Source organism: Mirounga leonina, unplaced genomic scaffold (genome assembly GCF_011800145.1).
Source record: "Mirounga leonina isolate KUSES-001 unplaced genomic scaffold, KU_Mleo_1.0 Mir_201, whole genome shotgun sequence".
NCBI lineage: Eukaryota > Metazoa > Chordata > Mammalia > Carnivora > Phocidae > Mirounga > Mirounga leonina.
In genome coordinates, this window is record NW_023270504.1 from 24396027 (window position 1) to 24409095 (window position 13069).

Below are 13069 nucleotides of genomic sequence, written 5' to 3' on the forward strand. Positions count from 1 at the left end.
TGGGCACGCAGCCAAACTACATTTCCCAGCTTCCTCAGCTGTTAAGGTGGCCAAGTGACTAAACATTAGCTCACACAACCTGAGCAGAATGATAAGCACTACTTCCAGGTCTGACCTGAAATGCCCCCATGTGCCATCCTCTGACTCTTGCTCTTTCCAGCTTGGTGTAGCCGTCCATGCCCAGTGACCTTGGAAATCATGTGTTGAAAATGGAAGAGGCAACAGAAGGTATTAGCCTGAGTTTCTAATTCAAAACTGATTAGCCCAAGCAAGATATCCCAGAATCTAGGACAACACATATACAACCCAGACCCACATTTTCTCAGGTCCACAGTCCCTCATCTTAAACTCTTGGAGCCAGATGTGTCTCAGTGTTCAAAACTTTGGGGGTTTTAATAAGGCAAATACAGTATGTGACTCACATACCAGTATCAGGCTATGCCAATGACTATGAAATTAAACTCCATTGAAAGGATTTGTCAATCAACAGGTTGGTGTAGCTGCTTTAGTCTTCCAATCTTCAATCTTTCAATCTTCTGATTTTCAATTGTTCCATCATGGGCTCTACTGCACTTTGAGGAGCCACCTCTCAGCTGTGCCCTGGCCGGAAGCTCTCTGGTGATATCTCTGGTCCTCTCTGGGACACATGTCCTCCATCTTAGATTTCTTTAGATCTCATCACTCTGTCTGATTCAACAACTGATATGAGCTCCACATACCGCATCGTTGTGAAGAACTATAATGTCTAGTGTGTGCAGAAGAGACTATTTCCAGTTATCTGGGTTTTAATATTTAATTTATTAAAATTGTAAGCATAAAGTCTGGTTTTGCTTAAATCTTTAAATTCAACTTACAAATCCTGAAATTCTATTTATAAATGTGCCAAATGGTACATTTTAATCACTTTCACTTGTTCTTCGATTGGTGTTTAACTCAGTATGAACAGATTCAAATTTCCTTAACAATTAGTCCCATCCACAAACTTACTAAAATTTCCCTGTTTTAGACCACATTCATATGCTTAATGTATTTGATTTTTTATTTTTTTTCTCATTCACTTTAATGGCATGACAAGGTAGGGTTAAAATCCTTACATGCAAAATCTTTCTTATAACATAAGTGACTCCTTTGTGCAAGACTGTTGAATCTCAGATCTGTACCTCTGAAACAAATAATGCAATATATGTTAAGAAAAAAAAAAAAGAAGAAGAAGAAGGTAGCAGTAGGGGAAGAATGAAGGGGGGGAAATCGGAGGGGTAGACAAACCATGAGAGACGATGAACTCTGAAAAACAAACTGAGGGTTCTAGAGGGGAGGGGGGTGGGAGGATGGGTCAGCCTGGTGATGGGTATTGAGGAGGGCACATTCTGCATGGAACACTGTGTGTTATGCACAAACAATGAATCATGGAACACTACATCTAAAACTAATGATGTAATGTATGGGGATTAACTTAAGAATAAAAAAATTTAAAAAAAAACATAAGTGACTCTTATAAATCTCATTACTTAATTTATCTTGTTCAGATGTTAGATTTGTCTTAAATGTTCTAATACTGTCTATAAGCTTGATCACTATAACTTTCAAGTAAGTCATACCTCTAAAATCAACAGATTTTAAGTTGAAGATGCAAAGCTTAACTTAAATTCATACAGATTTTTAAACTTACCTTAAACTTAACATCAAAATATTATTATTTACTTCACTGTTTCTATACCAAATTTTATACCTTCTCAGAAGATCAATTTGACTACGTCAGGAAGGCTGAGGTTATTAGGTCAAAAAATTAGTGCCAATAAAACAGTTATCAGATTAAAGAGCAGGACAGGAGCCCCGGGGGCGAAGGGGCTACATGCTGTCAGAATAATTCTCACCCAGTGAACTCACTGCACATTCTCCTGGTGGAGTCTCCTATGTGGACCACAGGGCTGGGCTTTCAATTAGACCAGCTCACAATTCACAATTCAAATCAGGGCATCTTTCGCATGCTACCTTATCCCATCTTGGATAGATGAACCCCTACGGCACCCCACCTAGCTCTCAGCAAATTTCCCTTCACTTTTTAGGTCCTCCATTCCTTCTCTATTTTGCTTGTCTTACCCAATTCTCTAGCCTTGTCCTTGGCCTCTTTTCTAATCCTCTAATTAAGGGGCATCAAATTCACATAAATCTTTTCCCATTCATACCCGCCTGGCCTGACCTCTGAGACCCCATGCTTCTTTCCTATGTGTCTAGCCTGTCTTCCAAAGACCGTAAACTTTTCTTCCAATGAAATCTATCCCTTCCTCCGGCTTAATCAGCCTTCATTTTTCTTTCCATTTTCCACCTCTCCTGTTCCAGGAGTAAAACCGAATTCTGTTGTTGCTGTTGTTTTTCACTTGATCTTAGCCAAAAGGCCGAGAAATGATTGTTGTTGTTCTTAAGCAGTCCTTCCCGACTTCTTGAGCAAACATGATTCTTAGGGCCAGAAACCTCTAGACACAGACCTTTTTAATCACCTTCCTGAGCTTTTGGGTTTGCCATAAATTCAATTATTTATCTTTTTTTTTTAAGATTTTATTTATTTATCTGAGAGAGAGAATGAGAGAGAGCACATGAGAGAGGGGAGGGTCAGAGGGAGAAGCAGACTCCCTGCCGAGCAGGGAGCCCGATGCAGGACTCGATCCCGGGACTCCAGGATCATGACCTGAGCCGAAGGCAGTCGCTCAACCAACTGAGCCACCCAGGCGCCCCTCAATTATTTATCTTAACAAGAAAACAGTATATCCCCTATATATAATAAAGGAACCCCACTTCTTTTGATCTCTCTATTGGGAAAAAAATATGCCACCCTTGGTAGGTGAAGCTGCAGTATGGGTCTACAAGATTCAAATTCATGGCCAAGGACTGTATAGTTAACCAAAGGAGTATAAAGGATACAATTCCAGAGCCACCTTGAGATGACTGGAGGTAACTCCAGGCCTCTCCACACCCCATCCCCTTGTTGCATAACACAGTCCCCAATGACGGTAAGAGGCTGACCAGGCAAAGCCCACCTGGGCCTGCACAAAGTTCACACACAAACACACTTGGGAGCGGCACTTGGCTCCTTTGACTTTTGAGGCCCAACCTGAAAACCTGGCTGAGAAACACAACAGAACAAAAAGTTATTCCATCCACCAACACCTCACCTGGAAAGACTTCATAGCTAAAATTCTGCCCATTTTGAAGTGAGATCAAAAGACCATCTATTTGGTGAACTAATCTCTATTTTTGCTTTAACTGCAGCTCCAGTTCACCTTCGCCCATCTAGCTCAAAGTCAGCCGCAGGTGTGGGCACCCGAAAGCCTGTGAGCTCTTGACTACTAAGACCCTAGCATCTCCTGTTGCTGAAGCCCCCACCTATTAAAAAATAACCCTGTGCCCATTTAAAACAGCCTGGCAACTATAAAAATAGTCACTCTCCTATGGCCAGTAGCCACAATAAGCTTCTGTAAGCTGCCAAGGTGAGAGAAAACCCAGGTGTGCCTGCCTCCAAAGTATGTGTTCAAAACCACAAGCTTTGGATGGCTTTGGATGAAAGGAACTTCAGGGATCCTGCCATTGCCAAGATTTTGTGTTTGTAAAGATCCCATTGCCACTGGAACTAGGGATGGCTCTGCCCATCTCCTGATAATTAATGATAATGATAGCTAATGTAATATGCTGATTCTGAGTTACTACAGAAAAAGTTACCTTATTTAAACCTCATTCAACTCTTTGAGTAAGCAATTCCCCCTTGTTATATGATGAACTAAAGCTTAGAGAAGTTAAAGACCAAGACTGGACCCTAAGTTGCTGGGATCTGAACACAGGAGCCTGACAGCAAAGCCCACCTCACCCCCTCCTCCTCACCACCACCCCTGGCAAGAGGTGCTCCTCTGGGCTTTAGGACTTTCTCAAAATGACAAGATGGCAGTTCACGAGTAGGGTCCTGAGGTAGAAGTTCATTGGCCCAGTGGTCTGTGAGGGGACTGCTGAACTTTCAGGAGACAAGCTAATGTGAACCACCCAAGGCCACCGTGGGCCTGGTACCCTGGACCCTTGCCCAGTTGTTGGGTGGAAGTTGCACTACCCTCTCTTGACTGCCTTTTGTACTCTACCCTCTCTGTAGTGCTATGGAATGAAGGAAGACTACTCCCCTTCCAGTGGCCAGAGTAAAAATCAGAGGTCTTTTCAAAGGTTGCTTTGGCCAGTTAACAACCCCCCAGAGCCAGCCACACTGCAGCCCATGGAAAAAGGGCAGCATAATCCCACACACACACACTTGAGGAGAAAAGACCACATGTGATGGGGGAGGTGGGAGAGGGCTGTAGAGTTGGAGTGAGAACTTCAAATTTTGGGTGAAGTCTTTGAGACTGGATATTTGGGACAGAGGTTCCCTTATACTTGTGGGTTAGAAGCCTCACCAGGCCCCATGGGGTTCCTACTCCTTTTCTGACAGAGCCAGCTCCACCACATCCCAGAGCCTCTATCCCCCTCCTCCTACCCACTGCAGCTAAACTTAAACCCTCGTCTGTCCTTTTCCTGTAGGATGCGAGTATTTTAAGGGAGTGACAGCGTGGTGCCGCAGGAGAGGCAGTGACACCAACGCTGTGAAAATAAGCATACCACCCCCCCACCCCACCCCGTCTGGGACTCACCCGTCCCCCTCCTCCTCCTCTATCCCCTTCCCCCTGCTCTATCTCCCAGGAGGGAGCTCACTGTGAGCCCTCAGCAGGACCCTGGGAGAGGAGAGGACCCCCAGGAGGCGGAGTCCAGGAAAGCAGGACCCACAGTACCACAGAGGGACATAACAGACACAAACTCATCCTTGGTCCATGCTTGCAGACGCTGCCGTGAAACACCCCAGTGTCCGAGGGACTCACCAGATGGATCCACACACAGTCCAGAGGAGCCCTGAGGTGTCATGGGTCTAGGGGACCCAGGGGACACACTTTTGGGAGTAGAGATTAAAATCCGAAGGGAACACGAGATCTTCCATAGCTCCTAGAAGACCCGGAGCAAATTCATCATTCTTGCCCTCCCCCAACAAAGCCCCAGGGGTGGGGGTTGGTAGGTGGGGAAATGGAGGCTTCCTTATTGTCACTGATGGGTGCATCAGCCGGAAGGGTGCAGAGGGGAATCAGAGACTCCTGAAGTGGGCAGGGTGCTGTGCTTACACACCATCCGTGTGTCTGCATCCACCTGCCCAGAAGGCATAGGTGAGTTTTCAGGTCTCTGGTCTGGAAACAGGAAGAAGGACACACTCTATTCTTCAACTGGTGGTGACAACATGGCTTTTCCCAAGGACATAGTTTTTCATCATGCACCTTTCAGCAAGCTAATCAATTTACACTGCAGAGAATGGACCTAAGGGGAAAACAGCCTCCCAATGCCGAAGGAAAGATCTGAGTTAGGCCAAGGGAGATGTGTTTGCTGTTTCTAAATAACATGAGGTAAATTGGAAACCCTGTCCAAGGCCTGGCATCCTGAGGCTTTACCAGCTGCTGTGAGGGAGGTTAGAGAGCATCCTTCTAGGAGATCTTGAGCAACAAAAATAAAAACCCATTTGGACTCCTGCCTGGTGCCCTTTCTCTGCATGATTGTAGTTGGCATCCTGCCTCACTCCCAATCCCTATTTCTCATGTGTGTGTGTGTGTGTGTGTGTGTGAAGTGGGGAGGTGGAGAGGAGAGAGAGAGGACAAAGAGATAGGGACAAAGAGATTGCGAGAGGGAGGGCGGGCCAGCAAGCAAGAGCAACAGTTTGGGGCAGGTGATGGCCCAAGGAGTTCATGGTCTTCTCTAGGCCTCCAGGCTCCTACTTCTACCCTCAGCCCACATGACACATCTACCTGCCCAATTGTTATAGAGGGAGATAGCGGTCACCAAGGGCTGAGATCTGGAGTGTCAGACACTGAGGGAGGGTGAAGAGGAGAGACAGGAAAGCTTACACCTAAAAGACCTAATTGGTGATCAGTGGTTCTAATTGTGGAGAGAGTCTCCAGGAAACAAATGCAGAATGACACATTTCAGAAGAGACCCCTATTTGGTCCCCAAGACATGATCCAGGAAGACCAAGAGTCAGGCAAGGTTTGGGCAGATGGTAAGAGAAAGACTCTATGCCGCCACTTGATCTGAATGCTGAATGCTGCAGGTGTATGTACGTCAAGGGCGGGGGGGCGGGGGCAGAGACAACCTCACAGCAAGGTTGTCACCTGCTCCCTAGAGCCAGGGCTTGAGCCAGAGGTGAATAAAGATCCCAAGTCTCAGCCACACTGCAGGGGCTCCAAGGGCCAACACAAGAACAGTGGGATCCCCTGAGTGGGAAGCTGTAATCCCTGAGACCAGAGCCGGGTGAGGACTGGAAGGGATGGCAAGAGGGAGGAGAGGAGGTAACTCACTAAAAACTCTTTCATACCCCTTTGAGAGCAAAGGCTCTCAGATGTCTGAAGTCTCTACCTATGGAGCCATCACCTGAACTTCTGAGGGACTCACGATTGAACAGGTAGGGCTGCCTCCCTCTTGGTATTCCCACAGACCTGGAACCATCAGCTTGGCATCTAGGAGTACCCAGCTACAAGAGAGGCTGCTGGGGGGGGCCTCTGCTGGGTGCTCTGTGCACTGACCCCCCCCCCAGGCCAGAGGCTACCAGAGCCCCTCTCCTCTTGCTAATAAAGTCTTCTCTCAGTCTGAGAGCCACACGTATCACCTCTCTCATCATTCACGGAGCTCCTGCCGCGGGCCAGGCACCGTGCGAGCTGCTGAGGATACAGCAGACCGGGTGGTAGAGACAGACACGTGCCACAGCCTAGGAGGAGGTGCTGTGGTGGAGGCGCGATCAAGGGGCGCCAGAGCGCAGACTTCCTGCAAGAGGCAATATTCGAACTCAGTGATACGTGGAAGACTGCGAGGCGCACAAAGGGCAAAGGGAGTGCTAGGCACGGGGGAAGAGTACATGCAAAGACATGGAGGCACAGGAAGAGCAGGGTGAGCTTGGAGAAGAGCCAGTGGTTTGTGCGACTGGAGCCCAGGTGCACAGGGGTGGCGGGCAGACAGAGCCGGGGAGAGAGGGAAGCGGGGCCTGACCTTAGAGGACCTCCCACGGTGTCAGGTCTTGACCTTGGCAGAGATAGGGAAGCCGGACGGCTCTCGATAGGAGAGTGTCGTAACCAGAGTTGCACTTTAGAAAGGTCACTCAGACCCAGAGTTTGGCTGGAGAAGAGCAAGACACCCCGAGGCAAGCAGAACAGGTAGGAGGGGGCAGGTAGGAGGGAGGCTCTTGCAACAGACAGGCAACAGGCCTATCTTGAAGAAGTATGACCTAAGAAAGCAGCAGAAGTAAGGGAAAGAGAAAGAAAGACACATCTGAGAGATTTTAAGGGGTAAAATTGACAGGGTCTAGTCACCATTTGGACATGGAAGGGAGAGGGAGAAATAGAGATGGACTCCCAGGCCTCTGGCTTCGGTACCTTCACTAAGGGGGAAACAGATAGGCAACAGGGAGTAAAAAGAGCAGGAATCGGGCAAAGGGTGGCTTCGAGGCACCAGCCGCCTGGGTGGAGACCACACTGTGTAGCTGTACACAGGGGCGCGGAAAGAGGTGTGGGAGGGAGACACACAGGAGGAGGCATCAACACGCAGCTGGTAGACGAAGCCATGGGTCAGGTCAGGGTACCCGGCAGGAGTCAGACTGGGCCCTGGATGGAGCCTGGACTGGGCCAGTCAGCTCCACCCAACTGTGGTACTGAGAACCACAGAGAACCACTGATGCTCGAAGCTCCTCACGGGACAGAAAGGAATTAAGACGTGGATCCCTGGTATCTCCTGGGACAGGGAGGGGACCAGAAGGATGCTCCCAATACAGTTCCGTCTTCTGAAATGAGTCCATCTTGTTCCCGTTCCTTTCTACCTGGGAAACATGAAGCAGAGCCTGTTCTCTTGTTGCAAATAGTAGGGCTCCCTGCCCTCGTGCCTTGGAGCTACAGGCAGAATCTCCAAGAGATGGGGAGGGACTGAAAGTGTCTTCCCCGAAGCCCAGGCATCCGGGGCATTCGGACTCATCTATCCTTTTCCAGGGGGTGCTGAAGGAAGAAGGCAGTGGGTCCAACAGTATCACATCCCAGTGGCCTGCATTCTGGAGGTTACCTGGGGGGTGCTTTGACAGCCCTGTGCCCTCACTTTGGCCCTGCTCAGAAACCTGAACGGGCCCTGAGCCCGGAGAAGCTGCCACCTACGCAGCACCCACACAGGATCAGGCAGGCAGGAGGCAGCTCACAGAGCTTTTTCTGGTTGTTTTATTTGAAAACCCTAGGGTGCATCCCCTCCCTCACCACACCCATCCCCCTACCCTCACCCCAGGACATGACGATGCCACACACACACACACACGAGGCTGTGAGCTGCACACAGAACACAGGGGCTGCGCTCACAGTGACATGAAAAAATATACATTATATATAATACCTGGGTCCCCCCCCCGCCACTCCTCCTGCCATCCCCACAACCTAGCCACAGCCAGGTCACGCAGGATGGGGCAGGGGCTGTAGGACCTACGGCAAGGAGAAGAGGGGAAAGAGGACAGAAAAGGAAGGAGAATGGGCAAGGTAAAGAAGCAGGGGTCCCCGGAGTGAAATGGAAAGAGAGAGAGAGGAGGGAACAGAAGAGAAGCCGTGAAGGCCCAGCTGAGGGAGCCCCAGGGAAGGAAGGCCTCCATGGACAGGAGAGTAGGGAAGGGTTCCCTTCGATCCCACCCCTGGCCGCTAGTGAAGCCCCCACCCCCCATGCAGCACATGGCTGGTAGGGGAGAGACAGAGACCTGGGCAAGCTAAGGGGCCGCTGCCTTGGGGGCAGAGAAGGCAGCCAGAGTCTTCTGGGGAACAGGAGCCCAGAGGCACAGTAGGGAGGTGGGCTGGGGGCGCAGGGGGAGGCAGATCCCAGTAAGGACCACTGGGATTTGGGGATTAAAGGATGACTCATTCTGAAGAGCTCTCTCCCTCTTGGTCTCTTCTCTCAGAATGTCATTGTCTCTTTTCTGGGGGTGTCTCTGTCTCACCAGGGCAGAATTCTCTGTTCGGGGAGGGGTGTAGCCTTAGTAGCGGTGTGGAGGGGTCTCAATGATGCGTCTCTCGTTGCTGCTAGGGGAGTCCGCAGCCTCTGAGTCACTGCTGTCCTCGTCCTCCTGCGGGCCACCAGCAGCCCCCGCCACACAGGCCTGCCGATTCTGGTAGGACTGGATAAGGCAGAGGGCAGAGAGCACGGGGCTCAGGGGTCTGCACACACCTCAGTGGTCTGCACACACCCCAGAGCCTCTCCTGTGGGGACCACGCTCCCTCGGGCCCCTTACCCCACACCCTCTAGACCTTCCTCCTTCCCACTCACGGAGCTCAGCCTGAAGCTTTTTGCCCAGGGCCTGGCCATGCAGATGCTCCAGCTGAATCTTGACTGTGGACTTCCCCACTTCCCAGTGCCACTCACCTCCATGGGGTTCACAATAATGGTGAGCGCTGAGTCATCCCAGAAGAGGTCAGGGTCCTTGGGGTCACTGGAGGCCTCTGGAGGCCCGCTGGCCCCTGAGACACGGCGGTGAAGGGAGTGGATGCGCACGAGGCCCAAGATGACCATGAGCACCAGGAAACCCACACACACCACAATGATGAGAGTCGCCGCACTAGGGACCACTGCAGGGAGAGCGTGCAGTGTGAGGAGACTGGCCAGGCACACCTGCAGGGACTTGGCACAGCAGGGAGTGGGGGCTGGGAGTGTACCCGGGGGAAGAGGGAGTCCTGGAGTAAGAGAAGACAGGATTCCTGATGGCCCAGAAGGGAAGAATACCCATGCAAGCTGGAGGAGGACTAGCGCCCTATTGAGAAGAGCAGAAGAGAGGGAGGAAAGGGGGTAGAAGAGCTGCTAAGGCCAAAGGGACAGAGAGAGAGGGAAGGAGGTGTCCAAAGGGGGGCAAGGGCCAGGGGAGGAGAGCTCCCGGCCCAATGCTATCATGAGCAGCCCGATTCTCAGCAGACAGAGGGCAAGGATTGGAGCCTACCCAGGTTATTCTGCCTGTGCCTTCCCCAGGGGCCACTCAGCCTAAGAAAGAGGTGCCTGGTGCCCAGTGGGGTAAGGAGAGAGGCAGCCGCACAAGCTCAATGGTGCAAGAGGACAGACTGTCCTCCTGCATCGTAAGAGGAGAAGCAGGCCCCAAGCCTGGCCTGGCAGCCAGAAGGAGATGCTAGCGCCCAAGGCTGGGGGACAGGTCCCAGGGGCAAGGAGCAGCCCCTTCCCTCACCCACCTGGACTGAGCTCATTCCTGCTCTGTGACAGTTCCCTTCTCCCTGTGGGCTCAGGGCTCCTGGGCATCTGGGGGTCCTGCTCCTCCCAAATCTCCCCCTGAGGTATACCCACCTCCCCCTTGGCCCTGTCACGCCTCTGGCCCAGCAGCCTCACTTTGACGCCTAGGCTCCGGGGAGCGTGGAGCCTGAAGGGCAGTGAGACGGAGAAAGGCGCAAGCACTCGCACGCGGACCTTAGAGCTGAGGGTGGCAAAGCAGATGCGGACGCACAAGCACATGCCCGGGAAGAGCATGTGGGCACACAGCCGGGTGACAGCCGCCACATCCCACACCCGAGCCAGGACTCTGCCGGCCTGCACCCCGGCCTGCACCCCTGCCCGCACCAGCCCCCTGGCAGCCTGCGCGCACAGCAGGAGCAAAGGCATGCATCTGAGCGTCCCCAGCAGGGCAGAGCAGAGCCGTACGTGCAGCGTCCCCCAGCTCCCTTCCAGCTGCGCGCACCCGGCAACCCCCTGGAGGAAGACACGAACGGCACAGACGCGCGGGCTGTGAGGGCCACAGAGCAAGCAGCCGTGAGCACAGCCCCAGCCCCCACCCCCCGCACACATACACACAGCACCCGGAGCGGGAGGAGGAGGCAAAGCAGGAGAGCCCACAGCCCCATGGACAGCACGTGGAGGTGACGATCCCACACACGTGTCCCCAGGCTGAGGGCCCGCAAAGGCAGCTGGGTCACTGCACCCCACTTGGGTGCACACCCCTGCTCACTGTGTGCACAGAGGGCTCCGTGAGGCCCAGAATCTGGGCAGTCCCGTGGCTAAGGGGGGGATTACATGTATGCATCCCATACACACACACAGCTCAGTCCCAAATTTACCCACAGACTTTAAGACTAACGTGTTGAGAAAGCAGAACATAAAGCAGCACAGAGCATGGGCACCGCACACACAGCCTGTTGCGCACCCCTCCTCCCCAGCCACCAGCTCCTGCAGACTGTCACAAGCTCCAGGGCCAACCAGGAGTGTGCAGACCGCCCTGCTGGAACAGGCACGCTAACCTCACAGCTCCCTGAGGCCACCCTGATGGCTCCCTGCCAAGTTGGTCCCCATCCTGACCCGACCCATAGCTCGCTTGGGGCCACTTGCCAGTGAGAGCTGATCCTGCTGAACAGGTCAGGCAGGCTCCCTGGGTACCAGCCCTAGGGCAGAGATGGCTAGTTCAGTATTTCTCCACTGCCTCGGGATGGAGAAGAAGGGACGAAGGGGACAGAGGTGCTTTTTCTGACCATCTGCAGGAAATAGTCCCTCCCAGGTCTCCATGTCAGTGGGTAAGATCCAGGAACAGTAATCCTGCCAGAGATGGCCCCTGTGGCTAAGCCCAGGCTCCAGAAGGAGTAGAGACCCTCCCCCAACTCGGAAAGCAGGCCATAGCAGGTAAACTTGCTCTAGGCACATAAGGATGACAAGCCAAAGTTTCTCGTTTGTGCCTTAATCAAATGCATTTGTTCTTCTGAGCCCCAAGCCTGATGAAGGAAATGACAAGTTGGTTGCCAGGAATAAGAAATGGCTCCAGGAAAGACAAAATGCAGACCCTGTATCTGCAGGCAAACAAGCAGAGTTAATTAATTTAAAATGAGCCTGGAAGCCAGTGAGATGGCAGGATTTTTAAATTAGCAACAGACAAAAATCAAGAGTTTATAAAAAGTGCATTCAACCTTTCTTGCTGCATTAGATTCAAGCAGTTAATTCTGGCCTTGAATGACCTGCATGGCCAGCATGAAGGGGTGTTTTATCAAATGGCCTTGCAAAACTTCTGGTTTCAGTTGGTTGTGAGGACACTGTTGAAAGCCCTGTCCACAGTCCTGCTTGGTGCCCCCTTTCTGAAGAGCTTTGGGAGAAACTTCTTTCTGCTCTCAGTCCCAGGACTTCTCTTGAAATACTGATTGGCTCTTATCATATGACTTTCATAAGTGCTCAGGTTTCCTTTTGCTTAAGCTCAGAGTCCAAATTCTGGCCCACTCTAGCAACCACAAATATCTCAGAGTATGTATTTTATGAACGGACTTTATTCCCCACCTGCACCTTATTCTTCTTTCAGAATTGTCCTTTCCTGGGCGCCTGGGTGGCTCAGTTGGTTAAGCGACTGCCTTCGGCTCAGGTCATGATCCTGGAGTCCCGGGATTGAGTCCCACGTCAGGCTCCCTGCTCAGCAGGGAGTCTGCCTCTCTCTCTGACCCTCCCCCCTCTCATGCTCTCTCTATCTCATTCTCTCTCTCAAATAAATAAATAAAATCTTTAAAAAAAAAAAAAAGAATTGTCCTTTCCTTCCCACTCCTTAGTTCATTTTCCTTTTTTTTTTTTTTTTTTTTTAATGTAGGCTCCACGTCCAGCATGGAGCCCAACATGGGGTTTGAACTCACGACCCTGAGATCAAGACCTGAGCTGAGATCAAGAGTCGGACACTTAACCGACTGAGCCACCCAGGCGCCCCTATGCTTACCCTATTCACTGTAGGTCTTCCTGCAAAGCTTCAGAAACTTGTAAGAAACAAAGTAGGGAAACAGTTCCCAAACTTTGCTGCACATTGGAATCACTTGGGGATCTTTAAAAACCACCGATGCCTGGCTTCCACCTCCATTCTGATTTAACTAGTATGGGGCGTAAAGTAACCTAGGCACCAAGCGTTTTTACAGCTCCCCAGCCAATCCGACATGTATCAGAATTCGGGATGACTAGATAAATATGGTCTTCATCGTCTTGCCTCGCCCTTCTGAGACAACCTCAT

General features: G+C 51.4%; 2 protein-coding genes across 3 annotated transcripts in view; both read right to left on the reverse strand.

Annotated features, from left to right (window-relative positions):
- PEX5 (peroxisomal biogenesis factor 5) overlaps positions 1-9072 on the reverse strand; it is a 36284-nt gene extending 27212 nt beyond the window's left edge. Inside the window, exon 1 of the mRNA XM_035028313.1 lies at positions 9053-9072. The gene's annotated coding sequence lies outside the window, so the exon portion shown is untranslated. The remainder of the gene's footprint in view (positions 1-9052) is intronic.
- CLSTN3 (calsyntenin 3) overlaps positions 1-13069 on the reverse strand; it is a 45150-nt gene that overhangs the window by 10743 nt on the left and 21338 nt on the right. Inside the window, exons 17-18 of one of the 2 annotated variants that reach the window (XM_035028310.1) lie at positions 9475-9677; positions 9053-9229 (exon numbers count right to left, since the gene is read on the reverse strand). In XM_035028310.1, coding sequence (XP_034884201.1) covers positions 9089-9229; positions 9475-9677 — 344 coding nt within the window. In that variant the 3' untranslated portion in view covers positions 9053-9088. Of the gene's footprint in view, positions 1-8282; positions 9230-9474; positions 9678-13069 lie in introns of those variants that run through there. The other variant, XM_035028309.1, reaches the window with a different exon arrangement.